This window comes from Ambystoma mexicanum, chromosome 7q, assembly GCF_040938575.1.
Source record: "Ambystoma mexicanum isolate Mex_15411 chromosome 7q, UKY_AmexF1_1, whole genome shotgun sequence".
Taxonomy (NCBI): domain Eukaryota; kingdom Metazoa; phylum Chordata; class Amphibia; order Caudata; family Ambystomatidae; genus Ambystoma; species Ambystoma mexicanum.
Genome location: NC_090941.1, coordinates 504,442,718 through 504,466,048, shown reverse-complemented (window position 1 = coordinate 504,466,048; position 23,331 = coordinate 504,442,718). Strand labels below are relative to the sequence as shown.

Here is a 23,331-nt window from a genome sequence, read left to right as displayed (position 1 = left end):
GTTGATGCGTCAATGGGGACTGAGGGTCTGAGGTGTGGTGTCAGTGGGAGGAGTCAGTGTAGCGCATGCTCCCAGGGCCGCACCCCCACGCGCCTCTAAATTTAAAGGGGAAGGTTTTTTTCTGGTGAAAAAGTTTCTCTCCCGTCCCTAGGAAGGTAAGCCCCATGTAGTATGGAGTAAGTTAGTCACTACGGTAACATATAATATCGGCAAGACTGGTTGGCATCACTAGACTTTCAGGATGCCTCCTTCCATGTGTCCATTCATCTGAAGCACAGGAAGTTCCTGAGGTTCATTGAGGGCCAACATCACTACCAGTTCAGTCCAGTCCTGCATTCAGTCTTTGTTCGGTACCCAGGGTTTTCACCACGCTGCAGGGTTTTCACCAAGTGGTAGTAGCTAGTCCAGGAGGTAGGGCATGCCTGTCTTTTTCAACCTGGACTGGCTCATCTGAGCATGCGCCCCAGACCAGACGTTGGCACTTTGAAGACCTTGGCACAGTTTCGGCTTTTACCTTCATTTCAACAAATCGTGTTTCACTGTCCTAGTCCTTCAAGTTTATCGGGCGGTCTTGGACACTCACCTGGAATTTCTGCCCGATGACCGTGTTAAACGTCTCAGATGGTACATGTACTCCAATCCCAGGGAGAAGTTCCTGTCTCAGCCTTTCTATGTCTGCTTGGTTTCTTGGCCTCCTACGTTCTGGTGGTTCCGGAGGCCCGGCTACACATTAGTTTGCTTCAGTGGCTGCTTTGTTGCCAGTGGTTGCAGTTTCAGAGCAGGTGTTGAATCTAATTTCTCGAGACCTTGCTTGGTCGTCCCTGAGGGGCAACTAATGCATTTTTCCCCCTCATCTCTGTCCCCTGGTGACAGTAGTTATAGATACGTCCCTGATAGGTTTGGGCGCTCACCTGTTGGGCCTGACTCAGACTCTGGAGTTAAAGGCCGAGCAGGCTGACCCTGGTCGCCTTACTCCCCTCTGTGAAGGTAAATGTGTTCTGATACTTAAAGACAGTAATTGTCATGATCTCTGCTTCCAAAAGATCAGGACTTGCCCGACTCCCTTGGAAGCAGACCCATAACCCCGGTTCCGAGTGCCAGCCAGTCCCAATTGGGACCTTTTGGACCCTGTCCTGGCGCCAGCGGCACCAGGCTCATAAAGATGCCCAGTCCCAGCGCTGGAAGCGCCGGGCTCATAATGCTTGGGTGGACTTACCTGCAGCAGACCATGCTGCTTACTTACCTGCCAGTTGAATCCCTGATCCGCTTCTGTTTGGGACTACTTTTCCTGTTGGGTGGGGCAGGAGCCACTCCCTAGGTTCAGAACACTGGAACTCTTCTGGAAAGCAGGAACTCTTTTCTTACCTAGGCATGGCTGTGGAAGGAGACACCTAAGCACTACAGGAGGCTATTTAAACCACATCCGATGGATGAATCTTGCTTTGCGTTATTCTGCATTCTCTGCAGCAGAACGCTCATCGTGTCTTCTGCTTCTGATCCTGGGCCTAAGGGAACAAAGGCTTACCATCCTGGAATCCAGTCTTCAGCAGCACCTGTAAAGACAAAGAAAGAACAGGTTAGCACTACGGTCTTCAGTGGCAGCTCATCTCTTACCTGGTCCATCGGCTGTCACCAACGCCTCGAGCTGCATTCCGGCATCTGAAAGACAAAGGCTTACCTACTCTTCGCATGCTCCGGAGGTCTTCGCACTGCATTCCGGCATCTGAAAGACAAAAGCTTACCAGCTCTTCGCACGCTCCGGAGGCCTTCGGCGCTGCATCCCGCATCTGAAAGACAAAAGAAGGTGCGTTTAAAGACATTGGGCAACTTTATTACTCACGTGCCATTACTCCTTCCCACGCCGAATCCAGTGGGTATTCCAGCACCCTTCAGCTTCTCTAAAGCTCCGAACTTGTACCTGCAAGATAAAAGGGACAGTTAGTGCGCATCGTGAAGCAGGCTACAAGCGCTTACTTACGTGCTTCCAGGCGCTTCTATTCCTCACGCGGGTTCGATCCTCAACTCTCATCAGCCCGCCATCTGCCATCGCCGGAACCCTGCAAAACAAGAGATATCATTACAAAAGACTTTTAAGACATTTGAAGTGCCCAGAACTTACCGTTCGTGCAGTTAACGACGGACAGCAGTCCTCTGAGGTCAAGAGGCCTGCACCCTTATCCAGTGAAGAAGCTGGTTACGGCACCCTGCCCCGAGGCAGATGGAGAGCTCGGCGTTCACTTACCTAAGGTGAGGGTGTTAACCTTTGGGGTTCTACAGGAGAAGAGAAAGGGAAGAGGAGAGACACCCAATAACCACAGTTCATTAATCCCATATTTTCTATCTGCAGACATCTTACTCTTCGAGTCAGACATACAGTGCACAGAGGTCCAGCCCAAAGAGCCAACCGTGTGTTACACATCACCTTTGAAGATACAGCATTCACCCAGTCAAGACCGGCGCCTCTGCGGGAATCAGGTGAGCGTTACAGTAATGTGACCATGCACTACCTCAACAAGCAAGATGTTGTTGGGTGCGTGCCTTTTTGCAGGGTAGCAATACGTCTTTGGTTCTGGGCTCTGGAGAACAGTCTCTCTCAGGCGGCTGTTCATCTTGCAGGGAGGGAGACTGTCGCAGTGGATGCCTGGATCAGACAGACCTTGGTGTCCCATGAGTGGGAAATCTGCCAGGAAGATCTAAAGATTCTCTCACTGGGGGACTCTGCAAGTGGATCTTTTCGCTTCCAGTGTGAACAGGAAGTGAGAGTTGTCTTGCTGCACGGAATTTCCTCGTCTTGGAGCTCTGGGCGGACGCACTTTTGGTCGACTGGGCACCTAATCTCCATAATGCGTTAACTGCCTATTCCTGTCATTCAGATGGTTCTCCGGAGATTATCCCTGTTCAGGACCACATTGATTCTCATTGCTTCAGACAGGGCCAGGAGAACGTGGTACTTTGAGTCGCAGGACATTTCCATCTGTCCTCCCTAGCGCCTTCCGGGGAGAGTGGATCTGCTTTGCTAGTTCGAAGTGCACGTCCTCTACCCCCAAAAGCCTGAACATTCATGCTTGGGTACTGAGAGGCTGAGTGGGATTTGTCAGATGGCGTCCTGGATGTATTGCATTCAGCCCGTAGACCTGCTACTAAGTAAGTGTATGCTTGTAGATGGTGTACATGGTGCCAGCAGAAGGAACTGGATCCTATTTCGCTTCCTCTTTCCTCTGTACTGGAGTTTCTACTGTATTTTGCCCTATCAGGCCCACAGATTGGCACTGTGAAGGGGCACGGGTAGTATATCTCAGTAATAACGCGCTCGTCTTGGAAAAAAGACAACAGAGAACACAGGTTTGAATCGGGTGTCTGCGCTTAGAAACCTCTTCGGTATTAAGCGCTTTATAACTAACCAATTATTAATTATTATACACCTAGCTGGTATATCATTTTTTTCCCTTCAAAATCCCCATAGTTAAGCAGTTCTTACCCTGTTTGTGCATTCAGTTTCCTACACACCAATTTGTGATCCCAACGTGGGATTTTAAGTTGGTGTTCACGTTTATTATGGATCCTTCGTTTGAGAGCCTACATTCTTGTTCTGTTAGACTGGTCACCCTTAAGGTGAATCTCCTGGCTGGCATCACTTCCGCTAGACTGCTAAGCGGGCTTCAAGCATTTTCAGTTAAACCTCCTGATTTGCTTTTCTCCAAAGAGATGATTAAGTTGAGGGTGAGACCCTCCATTCTTTCGAAGGCAGTCTCTGAGTTTCATCTTTGTCAGCAGATCCCCCTTCATGTGTGTTTTATTCCGCCATTCCAAGGCAGAGGAACAATTCAGTAGACTGGACCCAGTTCGGGCCCTCGGATACTATGTTTCTCGGACTAAGGAGGTCATGAAAGATTGCAAGCTTTTTGTGGGTTATACTGATGTATGTGCTGGCCGGGCTGTGACCAAACAGACCCTGTCGAGGTGGATCATTCTATGCATTTGAGAATGCTGATCTGGCGGTTAAGGATGTGCCTAAAGGTCTCGGAGCTCATTCTACCAGGGGACTGCCTGCCAGCTCTGCCCCGCAGAGAGGAGTCCCTGTACTAGATATTTGCCAGGTGGTTACGTGGGCATCGCTGCACACGGTCCGCAAACATTACTGCCTGGATTCAAACCTGGACAAGACGCTTGCTTTGGGAGGATGGTCTGCCAGAGTATTGTGATATGAAGGTTGTGTTCTTGTTCTCCTCCCTCCTCTAGATCAATGTTCTGCTATGGGAGTCTATCACCGATGACCAATCCGTGGGAGGAAGGAATCCATTATAAGAAATCATAACTATTTTTCTGTAATGTTCTTTCTGATGGATGTTTCTCCCATGGATTCCTCATCACCCTCCCAACTTGCCCCACTTGGCGGACGGCCCGTACACCATTCGGTTCCGTAGTCCCTTGGCGGCAAAGTGCTAGTGAAAGATTGGAACTGAAGTCATGTGATGGAATGGCTGGATGTGTACTTGCCACAATGTCTTGTCCGGTCTGGAGCACGTAGCGGTATAAGGCAGAGCCATGCCCCGCCCTCTACTGGCAGGAAGGGTTCCAAAGATCTGCTGCACTGCGGATAGGATTATTATAGATGAGGAATCTGTGGGAGGAACATCCAGCAGAAAGAACATTACCGGGAGCTAAGGAATTTGTTTAAGTTTTAGTTTTGTTTCTTGTAATTCTTTCAAGTTGCTATACTTTGATATATGGTTTTGTTTGTCCTTAGATTTAAGGATTAGTTATATTTCTCCAGCATGGGGTCTGGCATGGATTCACATGCTAATTCATATTCCCCGTTGTCTGTCTGGGAATCCTCGGTAAAAGAAAACCCTTTCACTTAAAACTGTATTTCCCTTCTAAACCAATCACTGTCCTTTGGGTCATATTGCCCCATCCAATGACGGTCATCTCCCTAAGCCCTGCCTCTGGCAGCAGTCTTCAGATTTTTACTGCACTCTTCAATGTTGGGAGACCTCGAGTTGTTCGGCAAGCTATTTGTACGTTTTTTTCCATGTTTTTTTAAGAAAAGTACAATTTTTGTTTCCACAGAGCCTGTGTGGTCTTTCCTCATCGGCCGGCAACATAGACCCGTTGCCGGTGTAGTTTTGCGCCCCTCTAGGGCGACGATTCATCAATGTTTCTGGAAGGCCATCTTGGGCATATGGAGAAAAAAGGTGGGAAGGACCCTTTTCAGGCCCTGCACCAAATGCAGGCTGCGCAATGTCTTTGTAGAGGACAAACCTCTACAATGTCTTTACTGCCTACACACGGACCACAACGAGGATGGGTGCGAGATATGCCTGGGGTTCTCCAAGAAGACAAAGAAAGTCGGGCATAGCAGGCTGGCGGCATGGCTCAATTCAAGCAAGACCTCTTACTCGTGCTCCGAGCAGGGTCATGCCTCACCCAGGTCCGAAGAGCGGTCTCCCTCTGGGAAGAGATGAAAGCACTTTGAGGCTGCCCCATCTGTGGGTGTCCAAGATAAGGCTAAGAACTGCAAGTCTGACTCCACCGGGTTCGCCACTGATGCTGGTCCCAGGTTGGATAGGCAGCGATCACCGTCCAGCTCCATAGCCAGCCTGCCATCAAATTCCTCTTCAAAGAGGAGGTCGTCCACCCCGGCCAAGTTTGGGAGAAATCAGAAAAGCCTAGGCCGGAGGAAGAGAAGAGGGCTGCGCAGCCCAAGCAGGATCAACCGGCGCAGCCAAAGTCCTCGTCGACTACTTCGTTGACACCTACTGGGACGACCACAGCGGCGTTGGGTGCAAATCCAAGGGTGGCTCCTACGGCGCAAAGGGTATCCCTGCCTCCAAGGCGTGACACGGTCGCTGAGGCAGCAACGAAACCTGCAAGCACCCCTGGTGGCAGGGAGGGTTTGAGGGGGCAGGGGGGACTAGACACAGATCCCACTTCAAAACCCTAAGGGAGGAAAATGGGGGGGCGAGAAGGCCACAAAACAGCCCTCCAAGGTTGGCGTTGAACTGATGGACATCTCATCCACGGACGACGACCGAGAGTTTGTCCATACGGTCCACATTGATGGCGGCGCAGGGCCTAGCGCTCCATCAGTCTCTCCGTAGCTAAGGGAGATATCCATAGACATTCTGTTGATTCTCCACACCCTAGTGACATAGATCCAGCAGAGGTTGCCCCTAGCACCGACACCTGTGGTGCTGCAGGCCCCTGATCAGCCTCTGCGTAAGACTAGAAAGCAGCATTCGATGCTTCCACATCAGCCTCCACCACCACGTGGGGCCCCGACTCCACCAGCGGACCCAGATACGCACACAGACACTGGTACGGAGACAGCCACGTAAACAGACAAAGATGAGTATTTTGGCCCGGCAGACAATGAATCACCACACCTGGACGCTCCTCATAGTCTCTCCACCAGACAAGGTGGGATCATTCCACTCGAACTCCAGGGCCTCCGAGCTGTTCCAGCTGATGCCCTAGGAAACCAAGAAAGAGGGCTTCTTGTATCGGCGACTAGAGTCCAAGAGGAAGATTATCATGGCAGTACCCTTTCTGGATGACATTTAGGAGCAAGGCCTAGCCCTCATGAAGAACCTGTGCACGGCTCCAACCAAGCGAGACCGGTTGGAGAAGAAATATAGGATGCCTGACTCTGTGCCCAAGTGCTTGCCATGATTCCTGCAAAGTAGCACAGTTCCCATTCAAAAATACCAGGGAAGCAAGAAACTTCATATCAGTCAGTGGGTCAACAGTGGCTTCAAGTCTGTCACAAATGGCATTTGTCTTATAACAGCATTGCACCCATAGACTCACATAGCGCTTACATTTGTCTTTTCCTACACTCAACATGACTGCCACCAAGTCCATTGTTAACTCACAGCACATACTACACCTGTGGCAGAGGGAGCTACTTGAGCCCTGCCTCCGCTGGAGCGCTCGCTTTGCGTCTTCTCTGCTGACAGCGGGATATGCTACCAGCGATCTCCTGACCGAACCTGTCTTAGGAAAACAATAGTTTGATATTCGTTTCCACAGAAAATCAACAGAATTCCATTGTTGTGATAAAGATTTACCGAACCAAAGTATTTCGGAAGCTTTTCCTCAGTCACCAGTTTATTTCATAGACTCCACATCTTCTGTCCGTTCTGCCGCAGCATCTGCGTCACCGCAGTCTTCGTTGGCGGTCGCAGTGCCTTCATTCAAACGTTTTCCTCAGCAGTCTTCACATCGCCTGAAGGTATTTCATCTACGACTTTCTGAAAACCTGCAAAACAAAAGGTATTTTTTTGTTTAATTAATGAACTAGTGAAATAAGAAAGAAGACATTTTACATATGTTACTGCAATGGCCACAGGCCCCAGAACACAAAAACCACATCACCTAGTGATGGGGTCAATGGGTCACTTGACTCCCTTTTGGGACCCATAAACACAGGGGACCTGGCTGGACTCCGTCCTGGCCAGGCTCATATAGAGATGTGAGTAGGAACACATCATTTCAGTGCATGAGTGCTTTTATTTTACAAGGACTTTCCAGGAGCTGAAAGCCCTTATTCCAGAGGACCATCCTCATGTGCTGACTCAACGGGTGTGGCTCCCTAGGCCTGGTCTTCATGTGCTGACTCATCAGGTGTGGCAGGCAGGCTGAACCTGGTGGGCGTGGCTTTAGAATCTCAGCTATATAAGCTGCTCCATCCTCAAGGCTGGTGCTTCGCATTACTGTGCATTTGCGGGCAACGTGACACTCATCGCCGCTTGGACCAGTTTACTTACCTTTGAAACCAGGCGTTCTCCTGCATACTCACCTCCCAGGAAACCAGTGCTTCATCGCTTCATCTGCAGACTCATCTCCTGACATCCAGTGATCTTGATCCCAACGCCGCAGCACAGCGCTCTGCATCCACGATCTCGGACCTTGTCAAGAAGAAAGGCAAGGTTAGAACATCCGTCCTAGGGCCGCGCCGGATTTGAACCTCGCATGCCCCCTATTTAACTTAGCAGCTACTGTACCGCTGCAGCTTCGTTCCTCGTTCGCTGCCGCCTCGATCTGCGCAGCTTCTGCCAGGCCGGCAACATCACCTGCAAGGGAAGAAAGCAAAAGAGCAAACATGAAAAGCGGAACGGACAGCAATACAAGACCACAAACTTTACAATACAACAAAAAACAGACGAGGAAAGACAAAGGCAAACGGGAACACTTAACTGAAGTATAGTGGCCTAGTCGCAGCAGTGCTGGACTACCACGTGCAAGGGACCAGTGAAGGAGCTTGGTCCAGAACATATAAGCGCCCCTGCCAGAAGCAGCAGGACGGCGTGCTCGCCAAAATGATCAACAGGTGAGCTTTCCAGGTACAGCACATCCCCTGGGTACCACGTTTTTGGGAGAAGGGGTCTGGAAGGGGATCAGGCGCACAAGCTGACATACTCGCACCCCCTATTCTCCACGCAGGAGCAGTTTCAAGCAGCATCACCTATTGCCACCAGTCACCACATAAGCACTGAGGGTGAAGTCGGACCGAGCGACCACACCCCCTGAAGAACTGCAACTGTGCCCCAACGCCTCTGCAGAGACCAGGTGAGCGTAACAGTTGTTTACCTGAAGTCCCAGCAAGTTTTTTTTCTTCGTTTGGTTTACCACGCTCATCTCTGGAAGCTGCTATTATTCCGTTAAGACAAACCTACTTTTTTTTTTAAACGTTTCCACATACCGAGTATAGTCGCAGCCATACAGCAGCATCTACCCTTTTCTGAGAACCTGCAAAATAAAAGGTCATTTTTAGAAAGAGAGATCTCCAACGTAGGGACAGTTCAGAATCTGACAAACTATATATTTCTCACCATAAACTCACCCAAGATAACTCAAAGAATAGTAAAGGACATTATTCTAACAAGAACCTTTTAAAACACTGCAGCCTCTCAAGTTAACAGTTTTCAAACCAACACGCCCCTGTAGAATACAGGATGGAGAGCTCACAAAACATAAGCACAGGTGAGAAGGGAGGGATTTTATCAAAAGCACACTGCAATACAGTGTTTTCACGCAAATAGAAATTACAACAGTTCTATGGTTATAATTGTTGTTTTCACAGAATAAGAGCCCAGATAACAGATCCTCTAGCTGAGAAGGCATTACGCTCCCGTGCAGTCCCAGGTAAGAGTTATAGTGCTTGAGGTCACAACAGTCACCGGACTCTGTAGTGTCGGCTGCTGCAAGGAAATGTTCGTCTAACCAGTCTTCTTCATCATCAGTTTCCCCGGACAACAAGAGGAAGAAGATTGATGCCATGGTGAAGTAATTTACACGGCGGCATCCACGATCAGGGCGGCTAATGCTCTGGCTATCTTGGCCAACTACGACCGGGAGCTTGGGTACTAGTTGGGCCCGAACCTGGAATTCTTCTCCGACAAGAAAATGGAAGCTCTCGCCGTCCTTCAGGAAGGGGAGGTGGCGTTGGACCATGCCATTATAGTGGCAGTGGACAGCACTGACACAGGTTTCTGGTAGATGAGAAACAGTCTGCCTTCGTCAGCAGGGAGGGTTGAAGGCCACAAACCTTCGTCAGGACGTTCATGAGAAGGTGCTGGACATTCCCTTCAGAGACAATCTGTTCGGGAAGGCGGGTGACTAATTCCTTCAAGCCATAAAGACAGATACAGAGACAGCACGTTCCCATGGCTCTCTTCAGCAGCATCGCCTGTCTTTTCACTCCTCCAGGGGAAAATCAAGCAGGTCATCCCAGGGTTTCTCCACATCATACAGGCAACCTCCCCGATCCTCCATGCGGGAAGCCTACAGGGGTTGCTCCTAGGCCTACGGTAGCGGTCAGCGTTGCTGTCACCTGCAGGGCCCTGGGACTCAAGCAAGCATGAAACGTCCAAGACGCGAAGCCCCTACTCATGCCCCACAGTGGGAGGCCGGCTGACTAGATTTGTCTGCGAGTGGAATAAGATCACTGACAGATGGTGCTGGATGCTCTCACCCAGGGACACACATTGGCGTTCCAACGCAGGTGCCCACGTGTTCCACTGATTCTCCATCAGGAGCTTCACATCCATCAGATCCTGGAAGAAGTGCGAGCCATGTTACGGAAATGGGTGATAGAGCGTGTTCCCCAACTGCTGCGGGGCTCCAGAGTCTATTACAGATACTTTCTGGTAATCAAGAGGCCAGGGGGTTGGAAACCAATCCTGGACCTGTGCCATCTGAGCAATGAAGTCTCAAACATTCAGGATGGTCACGTTGCAGCATGTGCTCGGCCAACTGGAGAAAGGGGATTTCTTGACCTTGTTGGACCTAGAGGACACGTACATCCATTTCCTCATCCACAGGAAACATCGAAAGTTCCTACAGTTCGTGGTGCAAAGTCAAAACTACCAGTTCAAGACCCTACTATTCTGCTTGAAATGGGCTCCAAGAATGTTTACAAAATGCCTTGCCCCATTGGCTGCCCATCTGCAGGGCATACACGTATACCTGTACCTGGACGATTGGCTGATACATGCCCGCTCTCGGGAACTCACCTAAGAGCACAAGAAGGGGACCGTCCGACTACTGACGGAGCTGGGATTCTCTGTAAACTATCCGAAGTCCTGCTTAACGCCATTGCAGAATGCACTTTTCCTCAGTGCCAAACTCACCAGAGTGGCTTGCCTAGAGCCACCCTCGGAGGAGAGGCTAGCAGCCATTCAATGGAAGGTGCAGCGGCTGTCATCAGTGAAGACAGCCACAGTACCGGCCACCAACTCATTGCTGGACATAATGTCCTGCATCTACCTAGTCAGTCTCTGCAGGTTGCAGATGCGACCCCTACATGAATTCTTGGATGCACGTTGGATACAAGTGTTGGGTGTTTTGCAGACAATACCCCTCAATGAGGAGTTCTGGCGGGCGATAGAGTGGTTGGGGGTGGTCCGCTCCCACACCGCCCAGAGGATAGGATTTCAAACCCCTCAATATCAGGAGTGTGGGCTACATTGACCCACTCGGCAGAATTCCCATCCATAACCAACATCAAAATGGCTGCGCTGGCTCCTTGAAGCACCATTCCATCAAAAACTGCATTTGGCAGCGACAAAAGGATGGCGGCACCATCTTGCCCAACACCTACTGGGCGAGTTGGTACAGGGAGCGCACTGAGGAAAGTGCGCACCAAAAGAAGCAAATTGAAAAAGACAGCGCTGCTCAGCTGCTTGCAAAAAGTTCCCAATGAAAAGGGAATATTTTACACTAAAAAGGATGCTGCCCTGACGCTATTTTCATCTATTCCCCATCACATTGCTGTTATCAATAAGGCCCTTCCATGCCTATCCATATCCATATTGTGCGAGAGCTTTATCCTTGCATGACAGGCTATGTCAAGCCAAATCTGGACTGAAATAAAAAACTTCACGTTCAGCCGTGCGAGAAAACTCTTAACTTTTGGGTTACAAAATGTCAAAATCAAGGCTTCAAAGAAATCCTAGCTCTATGGGCATATGTCAATTTCAGTGAACCTGTGGCTTTAAGAAACTGCTAGATAAAAGAAACTGAATAGGGCTGCAAAACAATATTGGGAAGCCAGATGGAAGAGTAAAACTGAATTTTAAAGGGAAATCCTAGCATCTTTCACCATGTGTCAAAATGGCCTTTTGCAAACCAAAAGTAAATGCCTGTTTTAAAAGTACAATGTTGAATAAAAACGTTTCTTTGCCTAGCAATGTAAAGGGGGTTTTGCTGGGGAACAGATATGGGATTTTTATTCAACAGGCTTGTTTTTGATTCAGAACAACATTTTTAAAAAAAGGAATTCATATGCGTTGGCTGGATTTTGCAAGCTCTAGAACCGGTCTTTCTGCTGGCTAAACAGGCCTTCCCCCCTAAAGGAGCCACCAGAAACTTCTGGGACACATAAGTGATCATTGAAAACTTTGAATAGGACCAGAAGGCTGCATACCACATGCCAATCAGACTTTGGTCTGTGCCCCAGGCTGAGACAATAGAATCTGGGACACCAACCTGTAAAGTGAGGAAGTGGCAATAAACATTCAATGAAACTGGGAAACCCCCCAGAGCCACCCTGGGCTGAAATGACAGTTGGTGGTAGCTGAGAAAAAAAAGGGGCCAAGTCAAGGACAAAGGCCAGCCCCTTTTGTTTCAAAAGACAATTTTGATTAAGAAACTTTTAAGACTTATCTTTGCTACAGGACTTTGCAGGAACGTAAAAAGTTAAGTCTAAATGTAATTTTGTGGCTTTTATTTAAGACGTAGCCTTCACTGCCATATTGGGAACATACATGGCAGAGAATTGCATATTCTAAGGAAAGTGTACATGATGCCACTTTGAAATTCAATACTGATATGCCTATAAAGTTATAGCATTTTAGGCTGAATATTTCTCACTGAAAATGACAAAAAATTGTTAAGCGGACGAAACAAAGCCTTACAAACTGGAGAGCTGGACTGGCACGCTCTGCATAAAATATGTAATCTGTCCATGCGATTTGTTAAAGTGCCACAACTGTACAAATGTGTACATTATGTTAAGACTGACTTTTGGCAAAAAGGTCTGCAGGAAGGCTTTGCACGTCATAAAGTCCAACTCCATAAACTGAGTCACTTCCTAGAGGAGGCAAACATTGGTTGCCCTATCCAGGTTGTGGGGTAGTCCTTGCTTAGCTCTGCCCACCAATAATTCTATGATGTCAGTGCCTTATAAATAAGGGTGGCTGACAGAACTCTAGACACACTCTCCTGAATTTCCAGCGCTGCGTTCCTGATCTTCTACATTCATCTTGCCAGATTCTGCTGCAAGGCTAAAGCATAGCTGACCCTAGCTCAGCAAGGCCTTGATCTAAAAACCCCACTAACCAAGGGGAAACACTGTGGTATCCTTATGGGGAGCATCCTGTGACCAGACCAGCTTTTTGCCCGCTAGCTGCATGCCCGCTGTACCTCTGCCATTCAGCTGTACTTGCTATCTAGTAACCAAACCGGCCCAGCTGTTCAGCTAGGAGAGTCTGCCACTATCTGGTGGCCCGAGCCGTGGAGTGACCAGAACCGGTTGACTGTCCAAAATCAAAAACTCAAGTGTGGACTATGAGTATTTCCCCATCCCATAGAAACACATGGCCTACCCCATCTTGACCCTTTTGTCTTTGTTCCGCTCTCTAAGAAGCCCTATCCATGCCTTGGTAATGTGTCCTACTGTCAGAATTCTCTGTGCATCTTGTCCGTTATTTCCTAGTGTTAGCGCCATTCTTTCTTCCACCCCATCTTGTAACCCCTGAGCAATATTTTTAATAATTTAATTAATTTCCACATAAAGAGACACGCAGCGTGGAGCGGGTTAATGCAGCCAACTTAACCTTTTTTGTGGGTAGCGCTACCTTCTTGATAAACTAGTATAAGTAAACTTTTCCTTTTCTTCCAACCCAACTTTTTTTAACTGCTTTATTTTCCTAAAATAGAACCTCATTCCACCTTGACAATCTCATTAAATTCTTTGGCTATAGCTATCCTTTCACTTCTATATTGTCCCTGTGATATGCCTACATTCCCCAGCCCAAAATCTGCATTCCGATTCTCTTTTTCACCCGTTTAAAAAAAAAAAACAACTTTTTGACATTTAAAACTGCAAATGTGTAAAATGCAACTTTTCCATGTGTGATTTGACTGCACCGTGTTTTCAATTTCAACCTGCTTTGTGAACTTTATGCCTTCGTGATACCTTACCTTATAGTTGCTAGTGATATGGCATCCCTGAGACTGTGAGAAAACATATGTACATCATTATTTAATTACACATATAATTAATTATTTGTTAAATCAGAGTGTCATTGCAAAAGGTTTAAAATCCGTTTTTGTCTCTTTTTGTGAGGGAAGGTCAACTTTTGGTTCTGCCTCATATTCCTGACTAACTGCTGCTTCTTTCTGTCCACTCAGAATTCAAGTAATTGTGGGTTGAGGTAACATTTCATGGGGAAGCCTTAACTTGAGTGCTATCTACCCTAATTGAAAAAGTGCTCCTATTGATTTGTGCTTTGAATATGTTCTTGTAGAAGGTTACCCAAGTGTATTTCAGTGGTTTTCATTGTAATTATCACCTCATTGGTGATCGCTGCCCAATATTAAAATTGTATGATTTCCTATGAATTTTAAAATAAATATCGCATTCCCACCAACCACCCTGGTTCATGGTCCATTGTGACCCAGGGTGTTTGTAAAGGGGGGTGTGAGACAGGCTGTGTGCCATCTCAAATTGAATTCGTAGAAAATAAAGAGAATGCATTCCAATTGTGTGCTACATCCTAGGCCAAGACCAACGTGAGTCGCCCGATTGAAATCCTTAACAGGAGACGGTCACCACGGACGGCTCACTGGAAGGTTGGAAGGCTCACACCGGGTGTCTACACGCCAGAGGTCTGTGGCTTCCAGAGGAGAAGCATCTGCACATCAACATTCTGAAGCTACGGGAAGTGTTCTGGGCCCTCAAGTCTTTCCTACCGTCTCTGAAGGGCAAGGTGGTGAGGATCTCCACGGATGACAACACCACCACCATGTCTACTTCAGGAAGCAAGTGGGCACTCACCCCAGCACTCTCAGGACTTGTGGCACTGAGACATCGGACAGGAGTTGTTCCTCGTCCCTTGCCAGCTGGCAGGTGTCAAGAACACCATCGCAGACTCCCTCAGCAGTGAACTGCGCTCCAGCCACGAGTGGGAACTTTGTCAGGATCAGATGGGACCGCCTGTTAGTGAAATGGGGCAGACACTTGATTAATCGTTTTGCCACGGCTGCAAACTCCAAATGCCAGGAGTTTGCCCGCAGATTCCACCAACCGAGGATCTTGGGAGACATGTTCTCCTTCTTGTGGTAAGGTCTGTTTCTATATGCTTTTCCCACTTTTCCTCGCCTGCTACCGGTCATCAACACACTCGGACAGTGTCTATGCAAGAGGATACTCTTCGCCCTGGTGTGGCAGAGGCAAATTTGGTATTCAGACCGACTCGGCCTATTGGTGTGCCTCCAGTCAAGTTGCTGATACTTCTGGATCTGCTCACCAGAGAGGGAGGCACAATCTTTCATCACGACCCAGGATCGCTGAGCCTGAGGGCATGGCTCCTGCATCCTTAGAGTTTGGAGGTTGAGTTGCTAGTGGACTGCAGGTAAGTACTCGCCAAAGCCAGGGCGCGTTGTCTGCTCTAAAGTGCTACGGCCATAAGTGGAAGCATTTTGCTATGTGGTGCCGGTCGCAGAAGATTTCACATCTTACTGTTACGGCTCCATAGATTCTTCCATACTTGCCATCTCACGCTACACCAGATCCCCGGGTAGATCCCTCACTCTGTCCGACAGACTTGTCAAGGAGTTCCACAAGGGGCTTTTCCGATCTTTCCCGCCGGGGAAGGTGCCTGCCCTGGCATGGGAACTCAACATGGTCCTGACTAGGCTTATTGGGGCACCTTTCAAACCCATGCATCAAGCCCCACTCAAGTTTCTCTTGTGGAAAACAGTTTACCTTGTGGCCATTACCTCTGCCAGACGTGTGGTGAGATCCAGGCCCTATCCTGCAAGCAACCATATCTGACTCTCCATAAATTGAGGGTTGTACTTCGTGCACATCCCGCTCTCATGCCAAAGGTTCCATTGGAGTTCCTCCTCACAAGCCTTTGGTGTTGTTTTCTTCCCGAAACCTCTGTTGCCCCCTAGAGCGCCTTGCATTCGCTGGACGTTGCTCATGCCTTGAAGTTCTTTGCAACACACACAAAGCATTTTTGGAAGCCTTCTCAATTGTTTGTGAACTTTGGTCCTGTGAGCCATGGGAAGGTCTTGTTCAATCTTCCATTTCAAGGTGGCTCTCCGGCTGCATCATGCACTGCCATCGACTGGCGAACCCCCCCTCTGCCGGGCCGTCCGAGACGAGAGCCCATTCCACCAGAGCAATCGCTGCGACTACGGTGTTCCTTTCTGGGTGCCCCTGCTTGACATCTGCAGGGCTGCAACATGGAGGTCCACGCATACCTTCACAAAGTTCTACTGCGTCAATGGGGATTCCAGGGAGAAGTCCAGAATCGGCCAGGCAGTGCTACGTTCTCTTTTCGCTTGAGGCGAGTCTGTTGCCAGGGTAAGTGTTGGTTGCTTCTGTTGACTTTCCACCTCCCGTGGTTGTGTAATGTGGTACTGTTGTGTATTCGTTATTCATGAGCAGATGAATCCATGCCAGACCCCATGCTGGAGAAGGTTTAAGTTACTTAGTTACTTACTTGTAACTATTGTTCTCCGGCATGGGTCTGGCATGCAAACCCTCCCTCCGGCTCTTCGTCATACTGCCACTTTGCGTGCTTACCAAATATGAAAATGACTGCCAGAGGCTAGGGTTGGGGAGAGGACTTTCATTGGATGTGGCAGGGCAATTATGACCCAGACGACTGTAATCGGTTTAGAGGAGAAATACAGTTTTAAAGTGAAAGTGAAACTGTTTTTTCTTTTACCGAGGATTCCCAGCCTGACTGGGAATATTCATGAGCATGTGAATCCATGCCAGACCCATGCTGGAGAACAATAGTTACAGGTAAGTAACTTAAACATTTTTGGTACCCTTAAAAGTAGGACGAAACCGAGCATAGTACTGGTCACTATTATCAGTTAACTTAAACCCTGTCTATTTGACTACTTTGAGAATAAATAAACATTCAAGAGAAAGAAATTAAATGATGAATCCCTGTTGTGATCTGCTACTACTATTAGGCTTTTTACGTGTAGTACGGTTGCCATTTTGGGGCTCTTTAAGAAACATGACATCAAATAAGACTTTTGGCGCGTACGGGTATGATGACATCATCTGGTCTCATTGTCCATTTGTTTCTTTATTTTTGCTAATAATGTTCCAAATATTTTATAATGCAAATTGATATTATTGTGGTCTATTTAGGTGTATATCACTGTATTGTACAATACATATGTTTATATAGGAACTCATTTGTGCTCCTACTTTTTTGTTATGCATGCAAATGTTATCCATTATATTGTATAGTCTAAATTAAAATATAGTGGTACATTTGAATGCATACCACTGTATTCCTTGTAAATATATTGACAAAGCAACTACTTGGTGCCCCTACGTGCATTTAAGAAATGTATAAAAATTGTTATACAATTCCTCTTTTTTGTCATACTAGGTCTATTAAAATTAAATATATCACAAATATAGGTACACAAATTGTTATATCGCCAAAAAAGAATTCATGCTGTGTGTTTGATTTCATACATGCTGTGCGCAATTCAGAAATGTACCTTGCCTCTACTTGTTTGAGTAGATGGGTATGAACTTAACGATTGCATAACTGCACACAAAATTACTTTAAAAAAAAAGCATACATATGGGAGACTGAGCAAAAAAGCAAAGCAGATTGCTCCTCTAGACATTGATGATTTTTAAATCTGAAAGTGACCCTTTGTTCTTGTTCTGCAAAGTTGAAGTTGAATGCAACATAAAATAACTCTGTACTTAAACACATTTGAAATAAAAAGTCAACGGACCATAGTGAAAAGTAGTTTGACCTGATTTGATGCAGACAGAACCAGCAAATTGACGAGCAAAATAAAGAGGGCACAAATAAACAAAAGCAAAGTATTTACATAAGTATTGCTGCTTGCAAGAAAATATTGGTGAAGAGAATTCAACACACAGCTTTTGGTTCCCATTTGATTCAGGCGTTTCAAGGAGCATGCTCCAATGCTTAACCTATGTGACAGGAATGCCACGCACATTAATTCTTATGTTACTAAGAATTTCTGCGTGTTTTGGACAGATCATGGAGGCACTTCAACCCCCTCTGAATGACATTGAGACATTGCAGCTGTAGCAAAGTAAAATTGTGGCTAAAGTACTGTTGAGATGTGTTGGTGAGCTGGCCATAAAAAATGAGGAATTTGTACAGATGTCTTTCTCGTACAATGTCTTCAATCAGTAAAGATTGTTCAGATTCATTTTTCCCTATTTCTGCATCCTACCTTATAAATATTAAGGAAACCTACCTTTTCAAAATTTTGAAGCCCCTCGTTTACATTTAAAAGTTGCATTAAATACATCTGACCAGTCTTTTTGCCCCTTTGTTGTGCAGAAGTATGCCATGCTTGCACAACTTTGAGGCCCGACCACCCATGCTTATTTACCATTCCTTCGTATAGTGCATGGTCTCAAAATGAGAATCTTTCCTAATGCCTGACGTATATTTGAATTTAACGGGCCACATTGTACAACCCTTAACACTCATTCTTCCAATGACAGTGGTATTAAATAGGCAGTGTTCAAAAATGCATATAAATACTTGGTCCATATACATAGTAAATACATATTTATTTAACGGAGAGTGGACGGATCTTTGAACCGTTAAATGATTTATGTCCATTTTATTCCATAAATAACATTAAAGATTGTGTATTGAAAGTTAGGTCAAAGATTAATTCTGTTCAATGATTTGGTTCCATCTTTGTTTTTTCCTGTAGTGTTGAATTGGAGAAGACGCCACAAAAACATGACCGTGAGGAGCCTAATCTAATTCCACCACAGACCCCTGTTCGGTAAGAGACTGCTAAATTGCTTTCATTGTTTGAAGAACCTGCGGCAGGAAGTGGTGCAGCAGTTGGGATTCTAAATTAGGATTGTTTATAAAAGCATACATTTACAGGAAACATGTGTTCTCTTGCTGATGAGCAAAGGAACAATGGAAGCCTGCCTTGCGGTCCCCAGTCCAACTTAATTTTGTGCACTGTATTGTTGGCTTCTCTTCTGTAATGCCGCACAAGCAAAGCTAAACTGTAAATATTTTGTCAAAAGCAACAATTGCTAATGAGTTTCATTCAAATGACTGCCCAGATCAAGTCATTCTGTTTATAGATGCAGAGATCAACTCCCCCTAGAAAGAGAGGAATCTGTATTGCACTCTGGCATTACATGTTGGGTATCAGAAGGAAAGAGTTTAATAAATACATGCTTATCTGGCAAGATTGGGGGGACATTGGGGGGGTTGGAGCAGATCGGAGGGGGGGGGGGGGGAAGTACTAGCATGCCTGTCTGTTCTTTGACATTAACAGACCTTGTAGATGACACTCCTCTACTAGTGTAAGTTGCAAACAGCGTTTTCAATATTTAGTGTACCCATTTCTGACATGGTATCGCTGGCCTACCTCTGGCGGTATTAAAACAATACAGCTTGTGCAGACCCTGGAACCCTACAAAAAGTTTAAGCAAGGCACATAGGATTCGCTCTAGAGAGGTGTTATTGCTGGAATTGGCTGAAAAATGGGATTTTCAAAAGACTTGTTATATTTGTTTAGTTTTTAGAATTTTTTGTATCCATAGCTACTGTCGTATTGAGGGTGGAAATGGAAGATTTACAATGGGCGCACATACAGACACATAGACCTCCCAGCACTGCGCTACTGTTAAAAGATGCCAGTCTAAATCCCGGCACTCTCTACAGTACTCTGCTGCTCTCGAGCTAGGTCTGCGCTTTAAGCAATAGAAATAAAATAAAATAGTGGTTTCAAATGCTCCTCCAGAGGCTGGTGGCCCCAGATCATGAAGCCTTCATGTTGTTGCCTGAAATCAAAACGGGTGCTCTAATAAGATACAGATGTAAATGAGTACAGCATATAAACCAAGTATTTACCACAGTCGAGAAACATTCTCATTTCCAAAACCGCTTAATACATGCCCTTGTGTCTTTAAGGTAATCTGCATTCCCTGTACTAACCAGGGTTGATGAATCTGCTTTCTATGACAAGAAGTGTTAAGCTTGTGCAAAGCTTTCTCCCCAGCAACGTTGCTGTAAATGGATTAATTCGGCAAATAGGCCACCTTCATAATGTCCAACAATCTAGCCATCATACACAGAACCTTGGAAGCTAATATTGCAACCGAGCTTTGAATGCACTCCTCCAAATTAGATCAATGTTTGCCTTATTCATGACCTACTTAACCCAATCCATAATCTTTGCAGCAGACACGTGTTGCAAATTGCAGGACATTGAGTAGTTGCTGGGTGTCTCTGCATCTATTGGAGGCTTAGGTCCGCTCATACTCTTCAGGGGTTGGAATTAGGATTTATGGATAGGTTGTGTGGATTATGCTCTCAGTAGGAACTACATTCCTGGCCTAGGAGCTATTGGTTAACCAGGCTATTTTACTCCAAACTGATATGTTGACTGGCTGACATTGGGTGGCGGAAATGCAGTCCTATCTAGGTGACAATGGGAACTTTAAGTGAGTACATTCAGGCTCTCTGGAATTTGCTTTGTCTGAATGTGAACGTTGCTGAAAAAGATGTATGGTTCATGGTGTGACCCAGTGCACAGCTGGCACTTGATACTACAGAATGACACTTCTTCTACACATAGTTTGGGAGACCAGACTGGCTTCCCCTTTTGGTGTCTGAGGGAGCTACACAGGGTCCTGTTTTAAAGAACGGTATTCTAAAGAGTCATGTGGTGCAGTCTTACAACTTTCTGTCCTGGGCCCTGCTCCATCCGCTGCATACTACCTAATATTCAAATGCAGGATGATCCAATGAAATACTTAATTTGAGCACTCTTTGGTGTGCGCCATTGTGTGCTTTCAGCGCAGTCCGTCAACTCTACAATGTTGCACAGCTCACAATTTCCCACAGGTGCAAAATTCACATCCTGAAAACTGTAGGTTTCCATCCCTGTTGGAAGGCCAACCCTCTTTGACAGATTTTCCCTTCCACCATTCTTTATTTCTGCCTGGTTGATAGGCTGCATGGTGTATTTCATTCTATAAGCGGAGGCCGCCGATGGTGTTCCTTAGTGATTAACGCCCTCAAGACTTTCAGCTTTTGTTTTTTGTGATTGATACTTTTTTTCACAAACTGATATCCTTGATCAACAGGGAATGCAGCCAGGATTTACTACATTTCACTACCAAGCTGATTAAGAGGAACTGCAGAGGAATTTTGGGATATATGGATTGTTTGCTGGCTCTGCTGAGCCTGAGGCTACTATTGACCTTTATACATGGAGATCGCTGTTATTTTCTTCTGATATTTTGTTAAATCCTTCATGAAGCAACTGCGGCTGCGATGAGTGCAATAATTGCCTAAATAAACCTGTGTTAAGATGAGCAGGCCCACAGAAATGCAACCAGGATGGTCCCCACGCTTGACCGAAGATAGGCTGAGATGTACGTGCAGGGTTTTTAGCAACCCCTTCGGTGCAAGAAATACATTAATCGGGGGAATGGCTCCTCCACCCCTCTGCCCTAGTCCCTCCTTGCCCCCCTACTCCTGGTAACTGCTTCAACGGATTAGCCCAAGATCCCTTGTGTGAATGGGGAAAAAGGGCACCTGTCCCACAGTGCCAGCACCACTGCCCACCGATGCTTCCTGTTGCAGCAAAGACTGACCAAATGGTGAGTCATACCAGGTTCCATTTGCGAGCGAAAGGTATTGGTGGAGATTGAATGTTTTAGGGAATGAACACTCGCCCATTCATGATAATTTGTAATCTGCAAAGCTACCTTTTGCCCCCTACTTTGGTAACTCCTGATTTGATTGTTTTTACTTGGCTCTGCTCTATATCTTTATATGGTACTACCGCAAGTGTCACTATATCTAAATAAACCCTTGCTACTTTTCTGAGGCCCAATGCTTCAAACCTGGTGAGGCATCTATGAAGTCTGCAACACACCATTTACTCCAGGGCTTTTGCCCTGGAGTAACTGGTGTAAGTACTGTTTACTACCAATTTTCCTAAAACGAGTAGGATTTGTCCGGATCCCGTACCTATGGTACCTTAAATGTACAAAACCTCTGGACAACGTTTGAGAGTTCATTTGGATGGAGATGCGGACTAGGAGGTGGTGCACATTTGTTGCCAGAGGTGTTCGTCTAGCTCCGTGCCCATGTCCCTTTCCCATCTGTGGCGCAGCCCTTGCACCCCCTCCCCCTTAGACTCTAGTAGGGCTCTATTAAGGCGCGATATGAGGCCCTTCATCTTTGTATGTCCATCAAGGACTCTTTCCACTGGTGTGAGGTCCCTCTGACTGGAATCCCTCCATTTTTCGGCTGTAAAAGTCCCTTTTAACCTAAGGAAGAGGAACACAGAGTTTACCCATGTCCAAGGCTGCCACTTGTTCTTGAATGCTTACAAATTTCCCATTCTTCCACAGCTGTCCCACTCTGGAGAGCCCGCCCTCGAACCATGTTTGATACTTTGAGACCTCTGGTATAGCATCCTGAACCAGTGGTGCCCATATATGGCTGATCGGCGTGGGCCCTGATGTGATCTCTCCCCTTTTTCCTCCCATATTCAGCACCTCCCAATGGACCCCTAGAAATGGATGTTCACAGAGTCTCCTTGGGAGCCTCCTCCTCGGGACCCAGAGCCATTCCCCAACCGTTACCGGGAGCATGTGTTGATTCTCCAGGAATACCCATAGTTTCTCCGGGTCCTCTCTCAGGTGTGGAACCATCGCCCTAAATTGTGCTGCTCTGTAATATAACAAGAGATCCGGGAGTCCCACGCCCCCTCGATCCTTTTGCAGTATTAGCATTTCATATCCCACCCTGGGTTTCTGATTCTGCCAAGGGAAACGCAGGATCCCTTTAAGTGTGCCTCCGGAGCCCGGACTGGGAGAATTTGGAAAAGATAAAGCACTCTTGTGTGGATTTCATTTTTATAGCATTTCATCTTCCCATCCATTATAGCTGTCCCTTGCCCCAGGTTGCCATTTCTGTGAATAATTGCTCGAAGAGGTGAGGGTAGTTGGCCTCGCCCAGATCTTCCCCAGGCCTGACAATATTGACTTCAAGGTACCTAATGCTATCACTCTGTATCTGCAGCCCCAGCAGCTCAAGTGTCTGTCTGTTTGGGGTCCCCTTGTTTAATTGGGAAGATTACTGATTTGTCTTTATTTACTTTAAACCCTGAGTATTCCCCATACTCCTCAATTATCGATAGTGCTGCAGGGACTGAGCCGGCTGGATTCTCCAAGTGCAGCAACACATAGTCTGCATAGAGTCCCAGTTTGAACTCCCTCGTGCCCACCCTAATGCCCTTCACCAGTGGGGCCCTCCTTAGCCGTTCTGCCAGTATCTCCATCGTTAGTGCAAATAAGAGGGTGAAAGTGGGCAAACCTGTCTAGTCCCCCTCCTTAACCCAAATGCCCGAGACAGCAGCCCATTTACCGTCACTCTTGCTGTCAGACCACTATAGAGTGCTTGTATCCCTCATTATTCGGTCTCCCAGCCCGAATTTCTGTAGAACCCCCATAGGGAAGCTCCAATCTACCCGATTGAAGGCCTTTTCGCATCGAGTGCTACCAATACGGGATCC

At 46.8% G+C, this 23,331-nt stretch overlaps 1 protein-coding gene across 3 annotated transcripts in view; it reads left to right on the top strand.

Annotated features, from left to right (window-relative positions):
- Nucleotides 1–23,331, top strand: part of RB1 (RB transcriptional corepressor 1) — a 2,466,185-nt gene that overhangs the window by 681,221 nt on the left and 1,761,633 nt on the right. For all 3 annotated transcript variants that reach the window (XM_069639386.1, XM_069639387.1, XM_069639388.1), the window contains exon 11: nucleotides 18,484–18,558. In XM_069639386.1, coding sequence (XP_069495487.1) covers nucleotides 18,484–18,558 — 75 coding nt within the window. The remainder of the gene's footprint in view (nucleotides 1–18,483; nucleotides 18,559–23,331) is intronic.